The sequence below is a fragment of the Chroicocephalus ridibundus genome, chromosome 6, assembly GCF_963924245.1.
Source record: "Chroicocephalus ridibundus chromosome 6, bChrRid1.1, whole genome shotgun sequence".
Taxonomy (NCBI): Eukaryota; Metazoa; Chordata; class Aves; order Charadriiformes; family Laridae; genus Chroicocephalus; species Chroicocephalus ridibundus.
The window spans coordinates 41,515,739-41,538,387 of NC_086289.1; the positions used below are offsets into that span (position 1 = coordinate 41,515,739).

The 22,649-nt window shown below is 39.1% G+C and overlaps 1 protein-coding gene across 3 annotated transcripts in view; it reads right to left on the reverse strand.

Annotated features, from left to right (window-relative positions):
• Window positions 1-5,081: 5,081 nt before the first annotated feature.
• Window positions 5,082-22,649, reverse strand: part of ARHGEF26 (Rho guanine nucleotide exchange factor 26) — a 55,115-nt gene continuing 37,547 nt past the window's right edge. For all 3 annotated transcript variants that reach the window (XM_063337748.1, XM_063337747.1, XM_063337746.1), the window contains 5 exons: window positions 18,588-18,742; window positions 10,270-10,479; window positions 7,322-7,389; window positions 6,742-6,846; window positions 5,082-6,064 (listed from right to left, as the gene is read on the reverse strand). In XM_063337748.1, the coding sequence (XP_063193818.1) occupies window positions 5,922-6,064; window positions 6,742-6,846; window positions 7,322-7,389; window positions 10,270-10,479; window positions 18,588-18,742 (681 nt within the window). In that variant the 3' untranslated portion in view covers window positions 5,082-5,921. The remainder of the gene's footprint in view (window positions 6,065-6,741; window positions 6,847-7,321; window positions 7,390-10,269; window positions 10,480-18,587; window positions 18,743-22,649) is intronic.

Sequence of the window (22,649 nt, forward strand, 5' to 3'; positions counted from 1 at the left end):
GGGCCACCAGTAGAAGAAATGCACACTGAGTTGGCCGTGGCTTGGTATGGTCAGATCTTTACTTACAAAGTAACGTGACTAATGTGTAAATAATAGTATTTGTTAACTTTTGCAACTGCGCTTAAAGTGTGTAGCTTGACATACTTTTTTTCTAAGCAGAAAAGTATCGGAAACCTCTGTGTTCCTGAGAGCTTGAAAATTAGCCTTTTCCTAAAGTCAGGTGTACTGGTTTTGGCTGGGATAGAGTTAATTTTCCTTGTCGGTGCTGTGTTTCAGATCTGTGGTGAAAACGGTGTTGATGTGTCTGTGCTGTCCCTGCGCGGGGTCCAGGCCTTTCCTGTCTCACTTGTCCCACCAGCGAGTGGGGACAAGTGGCTGTGAGGGGACACAGCTGGGACAGCTGAGCCTGACTGACCAAAAGGATATCCCACACCAACTGTATGGTCATATCACTCAACAATAAAAGCCTGGGGAATGGAGGAGGAAGGGGAGACATTTCAGAGCTGTGGCATCCATCTTCCCAAGTCTCCCTTAGAACGATGGAGCCCTGCTTTGCTGGAGACGGCTGAACGCCTGCCAGCCTATGGGAAGCAGTGAATGAATGCCTGGTTTTACTTTGCTTTACCTGTTGAACTCAACCCATGAGTTTTCTCACTTACCCTTCTGATTCCCCTTCCCCATCCCACTAGGGGGAGAGAGCGAGTGGCTGTGTGGGGTGTAGCTGCTTACCAGAGTTAAACCACAATGTCAGGTTATTAAGCAATCTGAGGTAATGCTTGTGTAAGGTTTTTAATTTTCTTTTCCATATGGATAGCTAGAGTGAATGAACGTTTCTCTTCCCAGTTCATAGTGCACTTAATGAAGGCTGTTTGTGACTGTGTAGAGTTTCTAGCATCTTCTGGACCTCCAGCTTACAGAATGAAACAGAATTCAGTGGTGGTAATTAATTCTTCCTGACCTTACTGTTATCTCCAGTTTGCCTAAATGATGTAGTTGTTACGATACAGCTGTCAAAAATTAATTTGCAGACTACAGTAGAGCTAAGAGCACTAATAGCTGTGTTTAATTCCCAGGAATCAAGACCTCCTCAGATTTGCTCAATCTTGGCATCAAAATTTACTCTAAGTTTGTTTCTAATACTTGTTCTGTCCACTTGTTTTGACCAAGTGTATTACTTTAGAAATAGGATACACAGGAAAAAAGGAAGCTTGTGTGAATATATTCTATAGATAGAGAGTTTAAGGTATGTGCGTGTAAATATGATGCTGTGTAACGGCTGCATTTCATGAGGTTGTGTAGGTTGACTAAAGTGGTCCTACTTTTGCCTTTTTATTTTCAGCAAATTAGCTTTGCATAATGGCAAACAAATTTATTCTTTGATAGGAAAGTCAGGAACAATACTGCATTACAGTGTTACTTTTTAAAAAGTTCAGCAAATAAAAAAGTTCTATTATGTTGCAGTGATGATACAAAGAAGCAGAAAAGATATCAGTAGCTGTTCTTTAGCTGTGTCACGCCAGTATTGGAAATGCTGAGACAGGTTGATGGCAGGTGGGCACTGGTTTCCCGAAGGGGTGCTTGATGGCCTCCAGCAGTCCACAGAGACCATGTGGGCACCTGGGCTCACCAGGACCAAGTGGGTTCCTTCCCCTGGCGGTGCTGATGTTCAGTTTGGTCTTGGCTTCAGTGAGGGTTAAGCATAAACCTGAGATAATGTTCTCATCCATGCAGGCACCTTGTGGCTGGGCCAGTCGTGCACGTTGGGCTTTGCATGGTTCCTGCCCACCTTACGTGATATATATTTAATTGCATAAAAGTGAAACTTTGATTCAGGGAACTGAGAGCCTTTTAGTTTTAGTCAACTTGCTTAAAACCTGATTGGAGAAGTTATGTAAGGAAGGGGTACAAATTCCAGGCCCTGCAAAAATGAAAGTTGATTTTACAGTAAAACTCTCAGTAGTATTCTGTCACTGCTGGGCTGTTTAATTAAAAAGGAGATACTAGTGTCATGTCCTCCTCCTTGGGCAGGGCAGGGGGGAGGAGAGAGAAAGTGTGTCTGTATCTGTGTGTGTGTGCACATGTGCACACTGGTTAGTGAAAGTAATGAATGAGGCTTTTTAGGTCATTCTCTTTGCAGTAAAAGTGCTCATCTTAGAGTAAGTTAGAGTTAAAAGGTAACTTTTTTTTTTTTTGCTAATGAAATTATTGTGGAGTTGCTAGAAGGGAAAAAAAAAGCACAAAAAATCCCTTAGCTTTTGAAAACTTCCTTATACAAACTATTAGATAAAGTGCTTGTCGTGTGTTCTTAAATTTCCAAGACTTTTGAGTTATGAGGGAATTTAGATGAGTGAAAGTCAAAGATTTTAAAGGCTATGTTTTCAGTGTTGTGCCTGCTCCTTTTCACTGTTTTTCATTGTTGTGCCTGCCATGTCTTTTCCAGGCAATCGCTGTTGCTACACTGAACGGAACATGGTGCAGTCTTATTTCTGTGCATGGGGGAATTGTGTAGTGTGGGCTGGAGCTGTACAGCTTAGACAACACTGGTGGCATCAGGTGCTTCCTTAAAAAACTCACTGTGTGCTTTTTTTATTTTTTTAAATTTTGATTCTTTGTTCAAAGAAGGGTGGGGGCAAACAAACTATGCAAGTAAGCAGGTGGGACAAACATATAATGGAATGAATTTGTAGCTGTCATGCCTGCACCAGTGAGGTTGTTAACAGCCCCTAGGTTAATGGTGAGGTTGTTGCCACTTATGAGAAGGTTCCCAGACCATTGTTGTGGCCAGCAGGAGCAGCCATCAGGCAGGAGAGGACAGTCCCCATGCCCCAAGCTGTCAGCACTAGTACAGGCAATCACCTTTCTTCCTGTGTATACTAACCCCTGGATAAGTACTGCATTATAAATAATTGCAATACACTCTTCCAGCATTTATTGTAACTATTTAATACTAAGTAATGCAGTCATCTTTAGCAAAAGACCTGGATCCAACATTTCCACTCCTGAGTGGTCTACAGTAGGGCCTTGTTTCATCTGTCTCTCAATGAATTTTGAATTATTTTCTTCACAGTCACTTCTAGAATTCTGGTGTATGGGATGCCATGGCCAGATCCTTAGAGGCTCATAGCATAGAGAGCAACAAAGCTGGTGAAGGGGCTGGAATGCAAGTCCTCTGAGGAGCAGCTGGGGACTCTGGGTTTGTCTAGTTTGGAAAGAAGGAGGCTGAGACGCAATCTCATTTCTCTTTGCAGCTTCCTGAGGAGGGGATATGGAGAGGGAGGTGCTGAGCTCTTCTCCCTGGGATCCAGTGATAGGACTCATGGGAATGGTTCAAAGGTGTATCAAGGGAGGTTTAGACTGGACATTAGGAAGCGTTTCTGTACTGTGAGGGTGGACAAACCCTGGAACAGGCTTCCTCAAGAGGCAGCCGATGTTCCATGCTTGTCCGTGTTTAAGAGGCACTCAGACAAGCTTTATATTCTTGACTTGTTTCCTCTTCTCTCTCCTAACATGGTCTCTAACTTGAGACACAAGATGTTCTCCTAGGCCTGCATTTTATGCCATTGCTCTAAATTCATGTGCATATGTGTGACAGATCTGTGACAGATGAAGTAGGACAGATGAAGGTGGTGTTCATCCTTAGAGAACAGAAGATTTTAAATGCCACAGGTTACAGAACAGATTTAATTACTTTGACAAGAATGACATTAACAACTTGCAGTTAACTGTATTTCTTAAAGAAAAATGGAAGCTTTTTTTAGTAAGGATTTAAAAGTATTTTATTGATTGTTGTCCTATAAAATCATAGACGTTTTTCATTCCTGAAGAACTGTGTCCAACACTAGGAAAAATTAAAAACTCTTTAAAAAACATTACAGCATTTTTGGAAAAACTAGGTATGAAAAATATATACAATGTATTAAAAAAAATAAGAATAAAATTAATGTCTGGATTTATACATTCAGTTGTGTTAAACATCTGCCTGTGTACAATAAAATTTGTTAAAATATTAGCAGTATTTTTACTATGTTAAATAAGTGTCTGTTCAATTTACAGTTCCTCATTACTTTTTTATCAGTCCACTTAAATTAATTTACAAGGCTGTATAACCACTGTCGGGCTGTCAAGGTAAGTATTTTTATACAAAAATTATTGCCTTATTTTAAATTGTTACAGAGATACATCTTTATAAACATCCAATTCATTCACAAACTCAATCAACATATTACAGTATATAAAACATACAGCTCCATTAAAAAGACAGGGAATGCAACAAGCAGAAAACCTTTGTACTACACGTTGTTCCCTTGTTTTTATTGAACATGTTTTCTACTCTGCTGAGTTATCAGCTGGTCCTTAAAAACATGAAGATTTTTATAATACAAATTGTCACACCTATATACAGAAAAGATGCACTGAAATTTACTTCATTTTTGAGTGCATTTTATTAATGCAACATTAAGTGGTGGTTTTTTTTCTGTGAAATTCCAAAGCTAAACTGCAGATGCAAAAACTGAGCAGGTGGTTTGTGTAGTGCAATTGTGAGACATCTTCTCTGAAGCAGAGAAGAGCTTCTCTGAAGCAGCACCAATGCAAGCTCCTCTGAAACTAAGCTCCCAGTACTATTTTATCTATTGCTGTCTCTCCCTCCCTCCTTACCTCTTGCCTGAAGCATCCAGTGCCATCAAATCACACTGCAGTAGGGGAAGGCGAAGATAACAAAATACCAGGTTAATCAAAGTGCTCAGCTATCTCCTTCCAGCTCCTTTCTCAGTGGTGGTCTCACCATTTATATATACAATGGAGATGAGAAGACCTGGCACCTTAACAAAGCTCTTCAGATGTTACTACTCTCCTCTAGTACAGAAGACCAGAAAGACTAGAGGACAAAAAACACCCCAAAAAAATGCCCCAAATCCAGAACAAAGTATTTATTTCCTCTTTTCTGCAGTCCCCACCAAAACCCTTGTTCTGGAGCAGTAACTTAATACGAAGACCTAGTTAAACACATGGGGAAAACAGAAACAAAATGGACACAGTTCCAGCAATTACACTCCTCTAAGATACCTGTGCTAAAACGGATCTGAGACCAAGATAATCAACACTATATTTTGCAGAGTTTGGTACCTCTTTCTTGCTTTCAGAAATCCTTTCACGACTGCAGCACTAGAAGGAGAAAAAGTCTGAGCTGCCTGAATGAGTAACACACCGTACTATAGACCACCATCACTGGAGGCATTTCTCTGGATTCTTCCCCTGGAGCTTCTGTCAGCCTTGCTAACATCAATTGGAGAGGTCTAATTACTTCTTACAAAGCCTAGGACCTCCCTGGATCTGTGCTGGAGAGGTAGTCCTTTAGGAATTATGGGGTTGGTTATGCTAGTTCAGGTTACACACAGATTTTGACACAACAGGGAAGCAAGCCATGAACATAGTCTCTGATACCGCGCATGTAACCCTGCAGTTTCTTAGAAGCAGGAAACTCCCAATACTGCTATTCACCTCCACCTCAATGGATTGGGCGAGTTTCTGGTGTTTGGTCTCCTACACAGACTGCTACACGGAGCTCTGCTTCTGAAAGAAAGTCAAGATGCTCAAAAACAGATGGAAATATGTAAAAAGGCAGGAATGGAGGAACTAAAGTTGAAACTGAAATTTGAGCCAGGGAGATGCATGGCTGATCTCCAGTGCCTAAGAAACTACTTCTAGTTGAAATCTGCTACTGGTCGAGCCAGGTTTCAGCTCAGAGCTCTCAAAACACAAAGCAAAAAGGGATGCGTATCTGAAATATCAGTGCTCTGTTACTAGATTTGTTGCATTGGTGACCCACTCTTCCATGCGAGAGCTGTAGGGCACGGCCCTGTGCCCCCACCAACAGCAGTTAGTGCAAATCCTGTAGAGTAGTATGAAGAAGCAAAAACAGTCTACACGTTGGTTTCAAGTCCAAGCAGGCGTCCCATCCGCTCCATGTTCTTGTCAATCGTGGCACGACACGTGATTTCTTTAGCACACTCCATGGGAAACCAACCTCTTTCGCCGTCCCGCAGTCGTTCCCCTTCGTACCAGCCTGCAAGGGTGAATAGACAAAGAGTAACAAACCTTCTCAAGTTATGTTAAAGATACTTCGTCAGAACTGTGTTGCACTTGAGCAGACAGGGCTGACACAGTTATCACATACATTATACCTTTATCTATCTTTGTAGTGAATCAAGTACCAGATTAAAATAGATGCAGCAGTTGTGGTTTTTTTATACAGGCAGACTACAAACAAAATAGTATGCACAAATAAATATTATATGAAACAAGTGTAATACATTTGTTATACTGTTATTCAAATATATCGTCTGAGGTAATATAAAGAATATAATATAATTGCAATCTAAAGAAAGCAATGCAGCACAATTGACAGGATCTTTGATTTCATATGTAATATTGAATAACATCATTAAGTCAGGATTTAGTACTTCAAGTGCTGACAGCTGCAAGCATCACTGAATCAGCACATCACGAGACAGGAGAATCACTGGCACGTCCAGGCAAGTTACGGTAGGCAATGAGTTACTTTGAACATCTGTTCCCTATACAGAGGCTGTCCTTTAGAAACCTGAACCAAAACGCTCATGTTTTTCTTGGAAGCTAAACCTTTATTCATTGTAAGGCCAGTGCTATTAGGAAACAAATTTTACTAGCTGGATTTACCTGCAGCGGTGACAGTCGGTTACTAACTGCAAAATTCTCACTTACCATCATTTACTTTTTGATAAACCAAAACAACATCAGCAACTTGAAGAGACAGTTCATCTGACTGCTTTGCTGTGTAAGTTCGGATGATCTCTACCTGAGTCAAAGCTGTGGAAGAAATAAGACAGGTTGAATTAGAGGATTCATATAACAGAGTATCTTTTATTAAAAAATATATACGATTTATTTTAAAAATTTCCATCTTAGAGTATACTCCCCCCAAAAAACCCAAAGGAGGTAGCAAATTATGCAAATGGCTTCCTACCTGAGCAATTACATGCGAACAAGCGAGATAAACGTACAAGGGAAGGGGCTTTGCACTTTTGCTAACAGATTGAAACAACTGACCAAACTGGTGTTAATGAATGCAAATGGAAATTACTGTGTGAAGCAGAATGCCTCGAAGCCCCCGTGCACAGGAGGAGAGGGCAACAACACATGCATTGCATACAGAGCCCAGGAAAAAAATGGACAGCATTTCTAAGGGTATTTGTAGGCTACATTGGCTCATGTCCCCACTAAGGGGCAGCGCATTTCCATTCTCCTGTCAAAGCTCTCGAAAATCTTTTTAGCTGTAACTTACTCGTCCTGTCCGTTTTCTGCCCGTCTCTGTCCTGTCCAAGCGCTGTAATCCAGCGAGCTCTGTCACTCCTGCAAACAAAGACAAAACTCAGTTTCCCAACTCCTGCTCTTGATAATGGTCAAGACTACTCCTCTTTTCAAAATTTTGTGTTTAAATTTTTCCTCTTATTGGGTAAGAGAACAAAACAAAGCCTTCTTTCTTCTCCTCTCAAAATATGGCCAGAAGGTGTGATACTACTTTTAGTAATATATTATTCAAACATATTTAACTGTTTTAAGCATGTTGGATTAGGGGGAAAAAAAAAAAAAAAAAGCCTATATACATGGGGCCTACTGGCATGATGTCTTATATACCTTTATTTTAATTACTGTTAAGTAATGCAGGTAGACTTCTCTGCTAGTGTCTGCGACTAATATGTATTAGTAAACTAATAAAAAAATAATCCATCTAATGTAGAAAGGATATCATATACGCAATACAGCAATTTTAATATACAATACCTACAGGTTTCCCGTAAGAACTATCTGCGACACTCACTCAGAATGAAAAGCTGTGATTATTTTTACATCCCAACACATTCTTCCTCCAAGATGAAACTACTGCAGGTCCTACTGGCATTTGATACCTGTTCGTCAAATGGCCAAAACTACAACGCATGCTACTTTAGACATTTCAGTCATTAAAAGTAGGTGGTGCTAAACTTGCTTTTCAACCAAACTAAGAAAGTCTATATGCAATTTGGCATGTGCTTAACTTTGTGCTTGCTTTTTTTTTTTTTTAAAGAAACAGGTGTTATTTATACTCTCATTTTCCATTCCCTGTAACCATTCTTAACAGTAAAATTACAATTCCTTTCAGACAGCTCTAAGAAAAATAGGATAATGCCAGACTGTCTCTGAGTTTAAGTATATATGTCTTCAGAATCTGTGTGTACCATGTATTTTGTGCCTTATTCACAAGTACTTTTGTACTTGGGAATCCCACAGCACATGAAGTAACAAAACACGATAAAACTGTGCTAGAAATTTCTGCATCAGTGAAAACAAATTTAAGTTTTACACATGCAAATTTCTATTCAATAAGCACTCCAAACCCTCCAGCTTGGCCTTCCAACTGTAGATCCCCTTCCCATGCTCCTCAAAGATAAGAGAAAGCTACATTTTTCTGTACCCTGTGTATACATGATAATACTCTACAAAGATAGGTAATTTCCAAATAAAGTAATTATTTTCAGAATTTTTTCCTCTGAATGACAATATCCTAGACTGCTATTTATATTACAAACAGTACATAGAAAATCAATAATAAAATCTGCAGAACAAAATGTCTTTTCTTTAAAAGGCAGACAACTAAAAATGTACTGCATTTTTTCCCCAATAAAAATGCGTTTCCAAACAAGTCTGAATCATCTGCTTACTTTATAATGAGATCTTTACTAGAAATCATTAACAGTCTGTAGTTTCTTTCAGGGTTATTCTAAACTTTGAAAGCAAACCTAAAACTGTAAATTTTTCCAGGCCGGGATACGTCTGGAGCACTTTGTTTCAAGTCTTCTGTCCCGTCTCCAGCTTCCACTAAAACAGATAAAATCTTTCACTTTTGTGAAGGGTTGTGTGGAAGTTAATGGCACCACAGAGAAATGATGGCCTCTCGCATATTTGCACCCAAAAGAACAAGACACTTCTTGTTGTGCGTTTCTAAAGCGGAATGCTCTTCAAAACTGCGTCAGGAGAACAAGGACCACCTCTATCCCAGCACAGCTCCACTGCTTCCCCAAGGCAATGCCAAACTCCTCCTCCCATTTAATCCAGTACTGTTTCTACTTTTGCACCATCCAACCATTATAATAAATAATTCACAAATCACTGCTCCAGGACAAGAGCATTCTCTGTTCATACCTTCACAACGTCTGCCTGCTACCACCACGGTGCCTTAGGATGCACCTGTGCCCATTTCTTCCTGCTAATACTGTGCTCTACATACACACAACGTGGTACAAATGCCACATTGCTAAAAGACCTGACAATTAGAATAAGGAACACCCCAGTGCAGAAAAGCATCAGAGACGGAGAAAGCTTAAATGAATCTCTGCAGTCAGGTTATTCAAGGTCATCTTCTCAAGATAAATATCAAGAAAACCTCCCTTAACTGCAACAGTAAGAGCAACGTTTTCCTCATAGTCACCTGCGTTACGTTTAGATTCACATGCTCAATTACGCAGCCTGCACCGCAGCACGGTGTGCCACGGGATGAGATGGGAACAGCGTTACAGAGCCTGGAACTCCAACTCTCACCACCTCAATTGCTTGTAATGGACCTTTCGGTAGAAATTTAAGAACCTGCAGTTGTTCACGCCGAGTTCTGTTCCTTGGGGTTGGTAATGGTCTGAACTGTTTGTAGGACAGCTCTATATTGAAGCAGGCTGTAGAAAGCACACACGTATAGCACTTTCAACTACAGTCTACTATTTGCTGTTCCGTTAGGCACTGTTACTTTAGGCACTTACCCACTGGACATAATGATTAATATATCGGATAAAAGTGTTATGTTAACAGGTAAGCTAGGCAGAAAACCTGTGTCTTGACTTCCAGTTCTCAAAAGGTGCGTTAGAGAAATATGTAAACACATCATACTCAGCTACAACAAAACCTAGTGTTGACTCAGATACTTAAGTCACATTTGTAGTTCAAATTAAACAGTAAGAATATCACAATATGTAGTCAGTCATTAGATTGCGTAGTTTACTTAACACTTGCACTATGTGGCAGAACTTTGATTTCTTTTTTTTTTTATCGTGATAATCACTTAAGTTGAAAATAAATTTATGGAAATTCCTTCCACAACCCTCAAACCCCAAGAAATCCAAACTGCTTAAATCTCCATCCTGCAGTCCTTGTTTGCCTTCCCGAGTCAGTGAAAAATTACAGAAACAGTAACTATTGACTTACTGAGTCTCTGCTCCCAGGAGCATCTCCACCTTCTCTCCTGCGTGGTTACTGAGGACAGCCAGTCGGAAGAGGTAAACTGCAGAACTCTGCCGCAAGTAGAGCATTGCTGAAGCATTCTTTACAGGAGAAGAAGTCAGGTCCTCGCTGTCACATTGTTGTACCACCAGCTGGCCTCTTAACGAATAGTCTGTGACATTGTAACTCTCTTCACTGCAGAAAAAAGGAGGGAAGAAAAAACCTCAGAATTTTAATGTTTAGTTTGCCATTAAGTATGTCTGGAAGCAAACTCAGTCACAGAATCCGCTTTTAACGACACAGTATGGCATGATTCTTCTGACACCTCAGATCTTCATCTTTTCTGTTTATTTGTTTTTGAAACTACCAGTTTTCCAAGATAGAAAGTAGATCAGTTTTTAAACCCTGTGGAATTTCATTTAGTGGCACAGTTTAGGACTTTGGCGGTGTTGAGATGGTGGAAGCTCAACTTACTCAATTTGAAAACAAGCACAGCAATTGCATAGAATTGTGCTTCTTTTTCTTCTGTAGCTTTGGACGAACAACAGACTTCAATTTTAGAATCTTATAGGAAAAAAAGGTAAAGTTTCCCTTTTCCTGTGCCTGTAAAACTATGGGTATGCATACTGCTTCCAGATAAACACTATTCATCTTCATTTTAAATACAGGATAACCATCTGTACTCCTTGTACATCTGCATGTAGGTGGACTAATCTAAAAACTATTTTACAGTATTCTGAAACATAACCTTAGTCAATTGTGAATTCTAAAAACAGGCAAAGGCTTGTCACACGCTATTGGTCTTGCAAAATGCACTGCGCAATTTACCTTTTAGAGAGTACTTTGTACATAAATATACCAACTCTAAGTGATACGAATAAAGATTGCTATGTGCGCTTAATAACTTCCCAAAAGCGACTAGAAAGAATTCTAAGACATGAAGGAAGTCAGAAGCTTTGCTCTCCTTATGATTGAAATGTAGGTGAAGAGGTGGGCAAAACTTATCTTCACTCACACACCACCGTGTTTGACACAGAAAACAGAAGACCTCAGAACTACTTCTTATGTCAAAGTTGTTGAATTATGCCAAAATGACATTCTGGTAGTTTTCCCAGATAGGTGGAACTATGAGACATCACAAATCAGAAGCATTACTGATTTTAACAACACAAAGACTTAAATGAAATATGTACTCTTCCCTGAACAACAGGCTTTTATTTCTAAATGTCAGAATCACTTCAGCTACTTGAGATCTTCTGGAGAGGTGAAGGCAGGGCAGAGAGAGGAAGAAGCACGTCTGGCCAAGGCACCCCCTCCCACATACAACAGCGACAGACGGTAGCAGGAACAGTAACTTCACCCCCCCTATTCTTCAATCCACTACAACGTATTTATGACATGCACTTCGACTTCAGAATATCCAGACATCTTAAGCAGCATTCCTCAGCACTCTTACATGAGTTCAACCAGTTATTGTATCTATTGTTTTTACTACTTACTCGTATCAAGGCAATACTGGGAATATACTTTTCCCGTGGAAAATAACTGCATTTCCCAATTTCTAAAGTTTTGAAACATAGCTAAAGATCAGTTAAAAGAATCTACATAATTTACTTAAGAAATAGCAATTGATCACAAAAGAGAAGCCAAATTAAAAGGCCTTTTTGTTTCGACTGAAACTTGTGAATGTATTTCTTAGAATTGTCTAACGTGCATTTGCAAGTTTACCAGGAAATATCATCAACCCAGGACACTGATAAACTAAATTACCTCATAATTTCATGTAAGCTTGTACACTTTTTTCAGATTTATTGTCCTACACTGGTGCAACAAGAGAGAAAAAAAACCACCTGCACACACAGGCATAAAGCCAGTTCTCCTTCCTAGCTCATACATGGCTGTGTTTGCCAAAATCTGCAGTAAATCAAATACATCAGATTTTAAGGTGCGGCTGTAGTTGGCCTTAAAGTACAATCTGTTTAGACCTCAGTCTCAAGTGATGAAAAGCTATGCTAGAGCCTCATACTACTATGGTTCATTAAAATAATTTAAATTGAAAAAAATACTGGAGAAGCTTGAGTTTGCTGCCAGAGATACACAGAAACCCAAGCACTGAACTGATACAAATTAAATCCCAAACACCTGGAACTGAAGCTGTCTGAAACGCAGATGGTGACATACTCCTTTCTGGCAGGTGCAAATGAAGCGTGTTCTTCCTTTATGGTTGCTCAGCTGTTGTAAGAAAATGGGCAGATAATAACTTAATGTCTGTTGGGATATATTCTACCCACTTTGTGAACTCTTAGAAAAATACCTGCAAATACCTCATTAGTTAATATAATGGTCTTTGTAATTCTTATTTTCAGTCCTTCAGAAAAAGACTTGCAAATGAGCAACATTGTAACTCAAAACATAAGTTATCGCCTATTTCTGTGACTCATACAGCATTAGAAGAATCTCTCTATTCTTCAAGTGACAAGTTTACAGATCATATTGTATTTGTGGATTTTTGTGGATTAAGTTTCTGCCACTCCATCTAGTGTAAAACAAAACTTATTTAAACTATGTGGGGTATGTTCTTACTTTTGTTCTGTGAATTAAATACTTAAGTTGTTTGGTTTTTTTCCTCAGTACGGCTTTGTACATTCTCAAACAATCAACATAGTTCCGTTAGTATCATGTTTAATCCTCTCAAGTATTTTTTTGTTCTCTGTTCTGAGGAGGTCGGGGGCTTTACAAAGGAAGCAGAAGCAACAACAGACAAGCTGAGTTAGAGTTATCCTATAGAAGGACTGAAATCAATGAAGCTCGTAAGATGAACACTTTCCTTCCCCATTTCTTCAAGTCTCAAAATGGTACCAGCAGTTCCCCACAATCTGCTGGTGTTTCCCACTCTGAGGGCTGGAATCACAGCTCCCCATTCAGGCACCATTGACAACGGCACAAAAACATGCCAAAACATCCAAGAGCACTGTTGCAAGAACTTAAGATGGCTTTAAAAACTCTCCACACAGTTTTGATTAGCCTCGCTTTTGATCAGACTGTTGCTTCCATGTTCCTTAGAGTAAAAAAATTAAAAATTAAGTCACATAGGAAATGAGACGGACACAGCAAACTCTTTTAGAGCTCTGTAAAAATGAAGCCAGGTTGATTACGGTATTACACATGACTTCTTGGGTCCCCAAGTACAACGAATACAGTAGATTACAAATACGTTTTGGTCTAATTAAAGGAATTTAACATAAGCAGACTGAGAAGCTGGGAGAATCTTCAATATTTCAGCATGTGGAAAGCATGCGCAAGTTTTAATTTCTGCACATATAACCCAGGGATGCTAAAAGGAATCTTAATTCAAATGTATTCTGTATGTCCTTATCTTTTGGGAAAGGTGTACACACAGCTCTTCCCTGAAACGTAACAAATTTAAAATTACTGTGATTCTCCTACTGTAGGCTACGGAAGGGGAGAGAGTAGAGACGGTGGATTTAAGTTTCACATTCCCCTAAATCCAGCTCTAGCTTCAAATGAATTCATTTATCCCCAAAAAGATGCTATTTATCACTTGAGGACAATTGCTTCAAGGACCATCTGTAGTAGCTGAGGGTTCCAAATGAAGAAGAAAAAAACACATCTAATAGCTATCAGTCTCTCCCTTCCTCTTTTTTTCTTAAAATACATACTCTAAAAAAGGGAAAGGGTGGTTTGGTTGGTTGGTTGGTGTGGGGTTTTTTGGGGGGTGAGGGTTGTTTTGTTGTTTTTCATTTGTTGGTTGTTTTTTTGGCTTTGTTTTTTTTTTGTTTTTTTAAGAAGTCAGTTCAGTATTTTAGTCTGGACAATCCTGCTTAGCCAATGGCAGAACTAGCCAAAACAGCTAGGGATGCTGCTGTAGTTATTTGGGAATCTTGCATCTGAAGAAGAAATGTAGTCTTCTATACATTTGCGTGATGAATAATAAATGCATTCCTTACTAATTAATCAACAGAGGTGAACCTCTACAAAACCTTCCTATTTCTTACCTCCATGCAACAAAACAGTCTGATTTGAAACTACGAGGCAGTCCTCATCTTTTTACCTCCACAAACTATCCTCCTTCCAGACGGATAATGAAATTTGCTGATGAAGCTGACAGTGCTGCAGTGCAGATGTACATAAAGGGAAAGTTAATGTGCTCAGCCAGGCAGCGAAGTAACAGGAATGACATTTAACGCATTCTTTAAAATTACTGTAATCAGGTAATACAAACACGCCAATGTTCATTTTCAGTTTAAAACTTAACTTTTTTGCTAAACTTTTATTTAGATTCAGAACATGAAGCAACAGGACTATTTTATATCCCTTCGTAGGGATATGCAGTATTTTAGAGGCACTTTTATGAAGAACAAGTATCTATTGATATAATATCTTCTGTTCTAGGCCACCTAAACCTTAACAGGAAGCACACAGGCTGTCTCCCCATCTGCTTTCCTCTCTTCCAGCTGTGCTACTCTGAAACCCTTGGTGATCCATACAAGTTAACTTTGCATTTTTGCTTGCCTTTAGTTACAAAATCACCCCTGGCACCTTGAGAAAAACCACGGGCTTGCAAGCAGCTGTGCACAGGTAACATTCCCAAGTAGCAATGAACCTTTGGGTGATGTCCAGTGTATGAAGTCCAGCTGCATTCCACTGTCAAGGTATTTCAGGAGCTGACGAGCTACACAGCCATCAAGACAGACAGCATTCTAGCAGTATCCTTAGGGGATTATGGAAAACAGAACAGTCAATAAATGTACACTCATTCAAAAATATAAGCCTCTCTGGAGCTCACCTGAAGTCTTCCAGAAGCACTCAGGATGTAACTGGCAGGTTTTCTGAATAGCTGGATAAGGCAGCTACTTACTTGCATATACATTTATTAATTCTGGAGTTCTCCTGAATTCTGCAGAACCCAGAGCCATTAGTAACTAAAATATGTAACCAGATCCTTGTGGTCCCAGGAGGGCATGTGGAATAAAAGGAGGTGTTTGACTTTTGGTAGAGTTCAGAACTAGCTGTATCCTGGTTTTAGCAGGTTTTAGCTTTGTTTCTCTTACAGGTTTTTTTGTTTGGGGAGGTGCGTGGGGGGTGGTTTTTGTTGTTTGGTTTTTTGGGCTGTTTTTTTGTTTGTTTGTTTTTTTACAGCGTACGCTTCCAAGCCTGCACAAAGTATGGGAGAAGTTGCCTCTGTAGTCCAGTCCTCTCCTCGGGCAGTTATAAGGTGTCCACTATGGAAACTCTACCGCACCTGGCAACAGACAAATAAGTATCTAAACCCAGCAGTTGAGCTCACCGGCTGTGCGGGAGAGGTATGGACGATACTTGGGGTTTAGAAGAGGGAGAAAACTGAAGACTTAGTATGCAGGAAATACATACAAACATAAAAGTAGTAGTGTGCTTAAACTAAGTATGCTATATTTTAATAAAGCACCAATTTCATCATACTTTGTGGAACCTGGAATAGTTTCTTCAGTAGCCCAAGAGAAAGCAAATCTCCCAAGCAAGACACAAATGACACTTTAAAAAAAATAATAATAAATTGGATTCTGTCTACACAGCATAAGGGGCTACAAGAAAGGACTACTGAACTGGAAAATTTCCCAATAAACTAAAAGCTGAGCAGTGCAGAAATGCAGATTTTTACACTCCAAGATCTTGTGTAGAATGAAATGCATCACAAGTTCATGTGTCCCTCTTTGGGCTAATCCCAATGTCCAGTCTTAAGTATTATTCAGTAGCCATTTGCCTTACTTCTTTGAAAGGCAAGTGTGATGAAGCAACTGACTACCCTGCTGCTTTCTTTACAGCACACAAGACAGCCCAAATGATTACCAAGGTGTCTGTAACACACACAGAAATGGACCATCCAGTAGCTGACATGGAAAGCATGAGCCTCTGAAACGTTTCATAGTAGCATGAGATACAGCCACACAGTGTCCATTAAAAAGGAAGAGATTCTGGTAGCTAATCTCCATTTAACGTACTTTCCATTTAACCTACTTCATGGATGAGACAAGGCAGTTAGACCCGGCAGTTTTAATCAGGAGGTGAAACTGTAGCTGAGGAAGATTATAATGAATGAAGTATCGTTAAAATTAAAACAAGATTATGATGAATAAAGTATCATTAAAATTAAAACAGAAAAACTGTGAAGCATTCTGAGCACACACCAACACAAGACCTCCCTTAATCTTTTTTGTAGCTAAAATGTAAGAGTTCTCATTATGAAAAGGTTTCTGGAACGCTTGCTCACTCAAGTATTAGAAATGCAGTTCTTCTAACGATGATTCTGACATTTAGAAAGTGTCCCTGAAGCAAGGATGCGAGCAGTGCCGTATGCCGTATTGGGTTGGCCTGGAATTATTTAACAGTTACCAGCAGGACTTCGACGGGTACCATCAGGCCTGGCCTTTCAGCAGTCAGGACTGAGCCGCTGCCGGCTGCCTGCGCGAGGTTCTGCATATATGGCAAACTGCTCAGCTGGGATAGCTGAAGATTAACTTCTGGGTAAAGATTAAACAGCGTGATTGCAGCGCTAAGCAACTAGTATTTTTAGCACAGTAGTGAGGAGTTATTTTTTTGTGCAACGTTAAGAATCTTCTGAAATGCAACTGCTCAAGTAAAAACACAAAACATTTAAATTCAACTAGCAGCAAATATTTCTGTCCATTGCTGTGGTGTCCATGGGAACACTGTGGGTGGGAAAACAGATCACCAAAAGCTCAAATATTATTAATAAGCTTAGCCACTTGGCTAAAGTACACGCTTCATGCTCGGAGTATCTGGGAGACTCGCAGAAATCAGTCCTTTTCCATTATACCCATTTGTTTAGGGGGTCTTGCTAGCGTGAATATGTGAATCTGATCATTAACATGAAGCGTTCTTCAATTTTGGCTTCTGGGCCCATTTAGGACATTTCAATTCCAACAGCTGGAAGCTGTTATAAAAGCAAAAGCCCTGAAGTTTGGATAAGATATGTTGCTATAAAAATCTGTTTTATAATCTGGACAACGAGCCATCACGTAGGAAACCAATAAACAGTGTAACAACATAGATAATAGATTTTTCACTTTTTTTCCCCAACTCAAAACATTTACTTAGCTACCAATACAATAATATGTTAACAGCAGTCCCATGAGAAAAGAAACGCACTGTTTAAAAAAGTGCAGTACAGCTCTGTGATGTTCTGCCAGTGATTTAACAAGAGACTTTCATAGAAACATTTCAGCCTAAACTTTGATAAACACTGAATGTCAGAAACGTGTTCCCATCAGTAAGATGAAGAAATCTATTCACTTTTCTTCCCATCTTTATAAGAAACCCCTTCAGTTAATTATTTTTTTCCATTCCGTTTTCATTTAGCTTTCTCTTTACTTAAATATTAGTGTTTTCTTCCCAGATTTTATATCATACCTCGTTCCTCAAAATTCATTTAAATTATGGATTAGAAATTTCACAGAAGGGTGTCTTTTAAAAATAGCTGATATTTGATTTAACTGGCCAACCCAGATGCAAGGTAACTGTTCTTCAAAACAGTTTTTAGCCTCAGGAATAAGGTTTATCTATCAAGTATTATCTAAGAGCAACAGCAGAGGATGCAAATTCCATTCAATTTAATTAATCTAAACCTCCCCTCAAATTTAATCATAAGTATTTAAATGGAGACTGATAGAATTTGTATCCCATACATCATTCTCAAAAACAGCTGAAGTGTGGAAAGCACAGAGGGGATGAAAATTACTACTTCTTTATCCTTCCAAAACTCCTCCCTTGGCTAAGGCATCAAGGATGAACTTTTTAATTTGTTTGACAATTTGGAATGTCAATTGTGTTTGGCAAAAATAAAGCCTTTTTAACAAGTAGTTACTTGTCATTTCCAAACACAGTCTGATAAAGAAATACGAGAAAACTCAAGTAACTTCTTAATTGATTTACTCTCTCTGACACAGCGTATTAAAACATTAAGTGGCTTTACAAATGTTTACTGGATGTAGAACATGTTTAGTCCATATTTCCTCCTATTTTATGCTGCAAATGCACCGGGTCCACTTCTTTTTGAGACTCCTTGGTTCTTTAAAACAAAAATGTGGCTAGAAAATATGTAAAAACACTGTGGATGCAATCAAGTTTACCGTTCCAAAGCCAGAAAGCTTTAGTTTTAATTTCCCCGTAGAGGGAGACACACACAACTGTCACAATAATCTTAGAAGACAACGATAACTCGGCTGCTCTCTCCGTGATTCAAGGAGTTGAACACAAAGGCAATTTTATATCGGTGAAACTCTTACCTCTTCTTCTTGGTGATAATGAGGACATCATTAAAGAGGAAGAAGTAAACCTGCTGTTTAGAAGTTCTTTTAGAAAAAAGTCCGGTGTCTTCTACATATGCCATTAATTCGCCCCTTTTCACCAGCCATCGTGAAGACGAAACCAATGGAAATGGCTACAAAGCAAGAAAATAACATTTTAATCCTTTAAAAGTAGAATTTTTAAAACTCAGGTAGAAGACTGCTATGTATTTGGGGAAAAAAAAAAAAAAAACAACAAATGCTTGAGTGAACTCAAAGCTCCGAGATCACAAGTACAAGCACAAAACAGAGGTTATCAAGGTTTAAGGTATCTTCATCCATACAATGTACAAGTCATAGTCTGCAAATACTTGAAAATCACTCATGCACAACATAGCTGCTCATCTAAGATAAAAATGAACAGATTTGATCGGTCGTACTTGGGATGGAACAGACTATGCGAGATCGCCTAAGGAGATTAAAAATAAAAAGACTGTCTCCCAGGGATACGTAAGTTTTTGTAGAGTAAGCAATCATTCTTTAAGCAGGTACGAACACTAGATTTTCCTCTAGGTACCTTACAGCTTTTCTACCTAAACAATGGGAAAGAAGAGCTTAGCTTCTCATCTCAAACATGACGGTTACTGCACGCTGCGTTTCATCACATCCCTAAGGCCGGTTAAAATGATGCTGTGCCTTCTTTCTGATGGTGTGTTCTGTACCACACACAGAATAAATAAAATTAAAAAAAGTAAAATCCTTTAACAGATAAATACACTTTGAAGTATTCTTTGAGTATATTAAAACAGACATAAACAGATATGGAGACAGCATACAAGATCAGATTGGTCCTAATACAGTACTGAGCATTATTATCGTTATTACTGAGATATTCAGAGCACGCAGAATTTTTCTACATTAAGAAGTAGGTAAGTGAGGAATGCCAGAGGGCTTAGCCATCACGTGTGGTAAAATCCATTTTCTGCTCTGCAAGTAAACTGAAGTTCCAACACAACTCTGCAAAAGAATGTGCAAAGCAGCATGCGATATGTGGGTTTGAATTAGCTGTCCATGTCAATGCCCAAACAATACACTTTGCTCACGACATCACACATTCACCAGTGGTTTGAAGGACACACCTGACAATTTTCAGAGGACATTTCTTTAGGCATCCACTTATGAAAGGCCATATTAACAAATAACTGCCCTTCCTCAGGAGGAACTTCAGCTTGTTTTTTCGCTGTCTTCCATTTTGTCAGAAAAGGTGACTCTCATAGTTGTCCACAATTGCTGTGTAATTTGCTATTGTAGCTCACACACAGTGAAGTGTCACCAGTGTCACTCAGAGCAGTGGCTAACTTAGACTTCTGTTGATCCAACTTTACTACTTTCTCCTAGGACATGCTACCAGTTTTCTTATGGATGGTCATTTTATTAAAGACACGTCATTAAACCTCACAGGTTGTGAAAGGCCAGTTTAGCTCAGTGCTCGGACACAACAATCCCAGAGGAGCTCCATCACTGAAATCAAAGTTCTTTAATATTAACATTCAGCTTTAAAAAATGAGGCTTACTTTCAATCAAAACTCTACTCGTTCAGTACCTTCATGTGACATGAAAATCAATTTTTTAAACAAACGGCTTTTCTTTCTGTTTCCTGAAATGCAGTAACAGTTCCGTGAGACAATCCAGGAATGTGGAACATCGGACCATACCCAACAGTGACACCAGTGCGCTTTTTGTGACTACAAACTTGAAAGACTTTGGGCCAGATGCTCCTTGAACACAGAAGTCACAAACAAGTTTGTTTCATGAACAGAAAAGTCCGTTTGCAAAAAAGAACCTCAAAAAAACAAAAATCCCCAAACCCAGAACCTTTCTGGTGCTAGAGATGAAAAATGTAAGAATAAAAACTTCTGTATCTCAGTTAAAAATTAAATTCTACAGATTAGCTGTGTACAAAAGCGACATAATATCTGAGCAGCCTCTCTTGTATTCCCATGAAATGTTCTACAGTTACATCTAACAAAATAATAAAAATCCCCAAACACTCTGAGGGTGAGCAAGAACAGAAATAGTTTACCTAATTTATAATGGTTATAAAACAGAATTATAGCACCACAATGGTTGTTTTACAGACAAAAAGTACTCCGACAATTTCTATTTGAGGATGAACTAAAAATTCATCTAATCTCAGAGTTCATAACATTTTCCTAATTGACTACGTTCCAGTGGCGGCTTTTTACTTTCCTATTAATTTTTCCTTAATTGCCAAAAGAGTACATCACGTATACCATCTCCTGTCTGTATAAAACAAGCCGCCAGAACTTAAAATGTACTGAAACTTGGCCAAAGAAGCCTCTTATACACCAGCTGGCAAGCTCTCAAACCACAGATAAGGTCTAAACCACTAAGTGCTTATATTTAAGATGCACAAAGGAAAAAAAACTTGCATTAAAAAAATACAGAAAGTTGCTGTTACTCGCTGCTAGTTACAGCATGCAGAGGGAAGAACTGTACAAGGCTCTCGCATCCGCAAAACCGGGGTCAACGGCATCCTCTTCCCAGGGGGAAAGTAAGAGACTATAAACCATTTAAGCACTTAAACACCGTTAGGTACTTCTGTAGATTTGAAAACTGTTACTGAAACCACAAAGCAGATCGCCCAAGGACTTCAGACTATCCAAAACACTATCTTAGACTATCAAAGACTTGAGCCTGTTAGCCATCATTGTTAGCATACGTAGTGATGTCACTTGTTAAGAGATGTTTTGTTTATTGTTCTTGTTGTAAGTAAACATTATTATTCTCGGTTTTTAGTCAAAGTTTGAAAATGAAAATACTTCAGACAAATTCAGAACTATCTTTCTGGAGACCGCATTTCCTCAAAGACTGATGATGATCCATTAAAGAACCACATCTTTAAAAACACGAACCTCTAATTACTACCTGTATGGTAATAAAAAAAAATCTCACAAAAGAATACTCATTATGTAATGGTATGAGACATTATTTGTAGAAATGATATTTTAACAAACATCGAATAGAAAAAAGTAAGCGTACTTGAAGAATTATTTTCAAGATAAATCAGTAAAAAAAGATAAATCAGTACAGTAAAATCCCTACTGACTATGACTATGTCTGCTATTTTTTCCTACCAAAAAGGCTGACTGTAGAGAGGTTTGTTGGTTGTTTTTTTTTTTTTTTTTTTAATGACAGCCTAAATTGTATTTTCAGGACTAGAAAGAAAAAATTCGGAATACTTCAATATCCCAAGACTCTTTTAAAATTATTTGAAGGTTAATACCACGGTTACTAGCAAAACAAAAACTTGGGAATATTAAAGTGAACTGTACTAATAAAGGTGTAGTTTAACTTCAGCAATTCCCCTACCCTGAAGCCCGCTGTTGCCCACTTTGCTCTTCCAGGCAGGTGGCTCATGATTTTGGTTGCCCAGCCCATGCTGCCAGAAGGGCTGTCGTGGGCAAAGCTGGGGAGCTCCTGCCAGGGTGGGACCTGCGAGCCGAGGCAGCTGCTGTGGGAGAAGCCGGCTGGGCCCAGGCATTTCACACCCCTGTGCGGGCAGCGCTCACCAACCACAGCCTGCACTCGGTCACCCCCCACAAAGAGGATGACTCCTCAAACTGACAGTTTTCCCAGCAGACTATCAGAATCTGGTAAAAATAGACTGTAATTCCAAAAAACGTGTCCTAAGGTGACTGGAAATAGACCTGTGTTTGTTTTTTTTACTTCACACTACTGCAAATCCAGACAGTCAAATACTATTAGGATCCTTCCCTGGCCTAGAAGTACGTACTTAGGTGCGCTTTCCCTGTCGCGTACATGAGAACATCTCATCATCAAGCAGCAGCAGCTGGCCCCTCTCCTAACAGCAAGATCTTCACAGCAACTTACTTTGTCTTTACAGCAAAGAATACTTAATATACATTAAAAAAACAATTTGCTATAAAATAACTCTTAAAATAAAAATACTTGACAAAAGTTTTTTTTATCCTGATATAATAGATCATTTCTTTGCAAGAATTACTGTGTGATATGAAG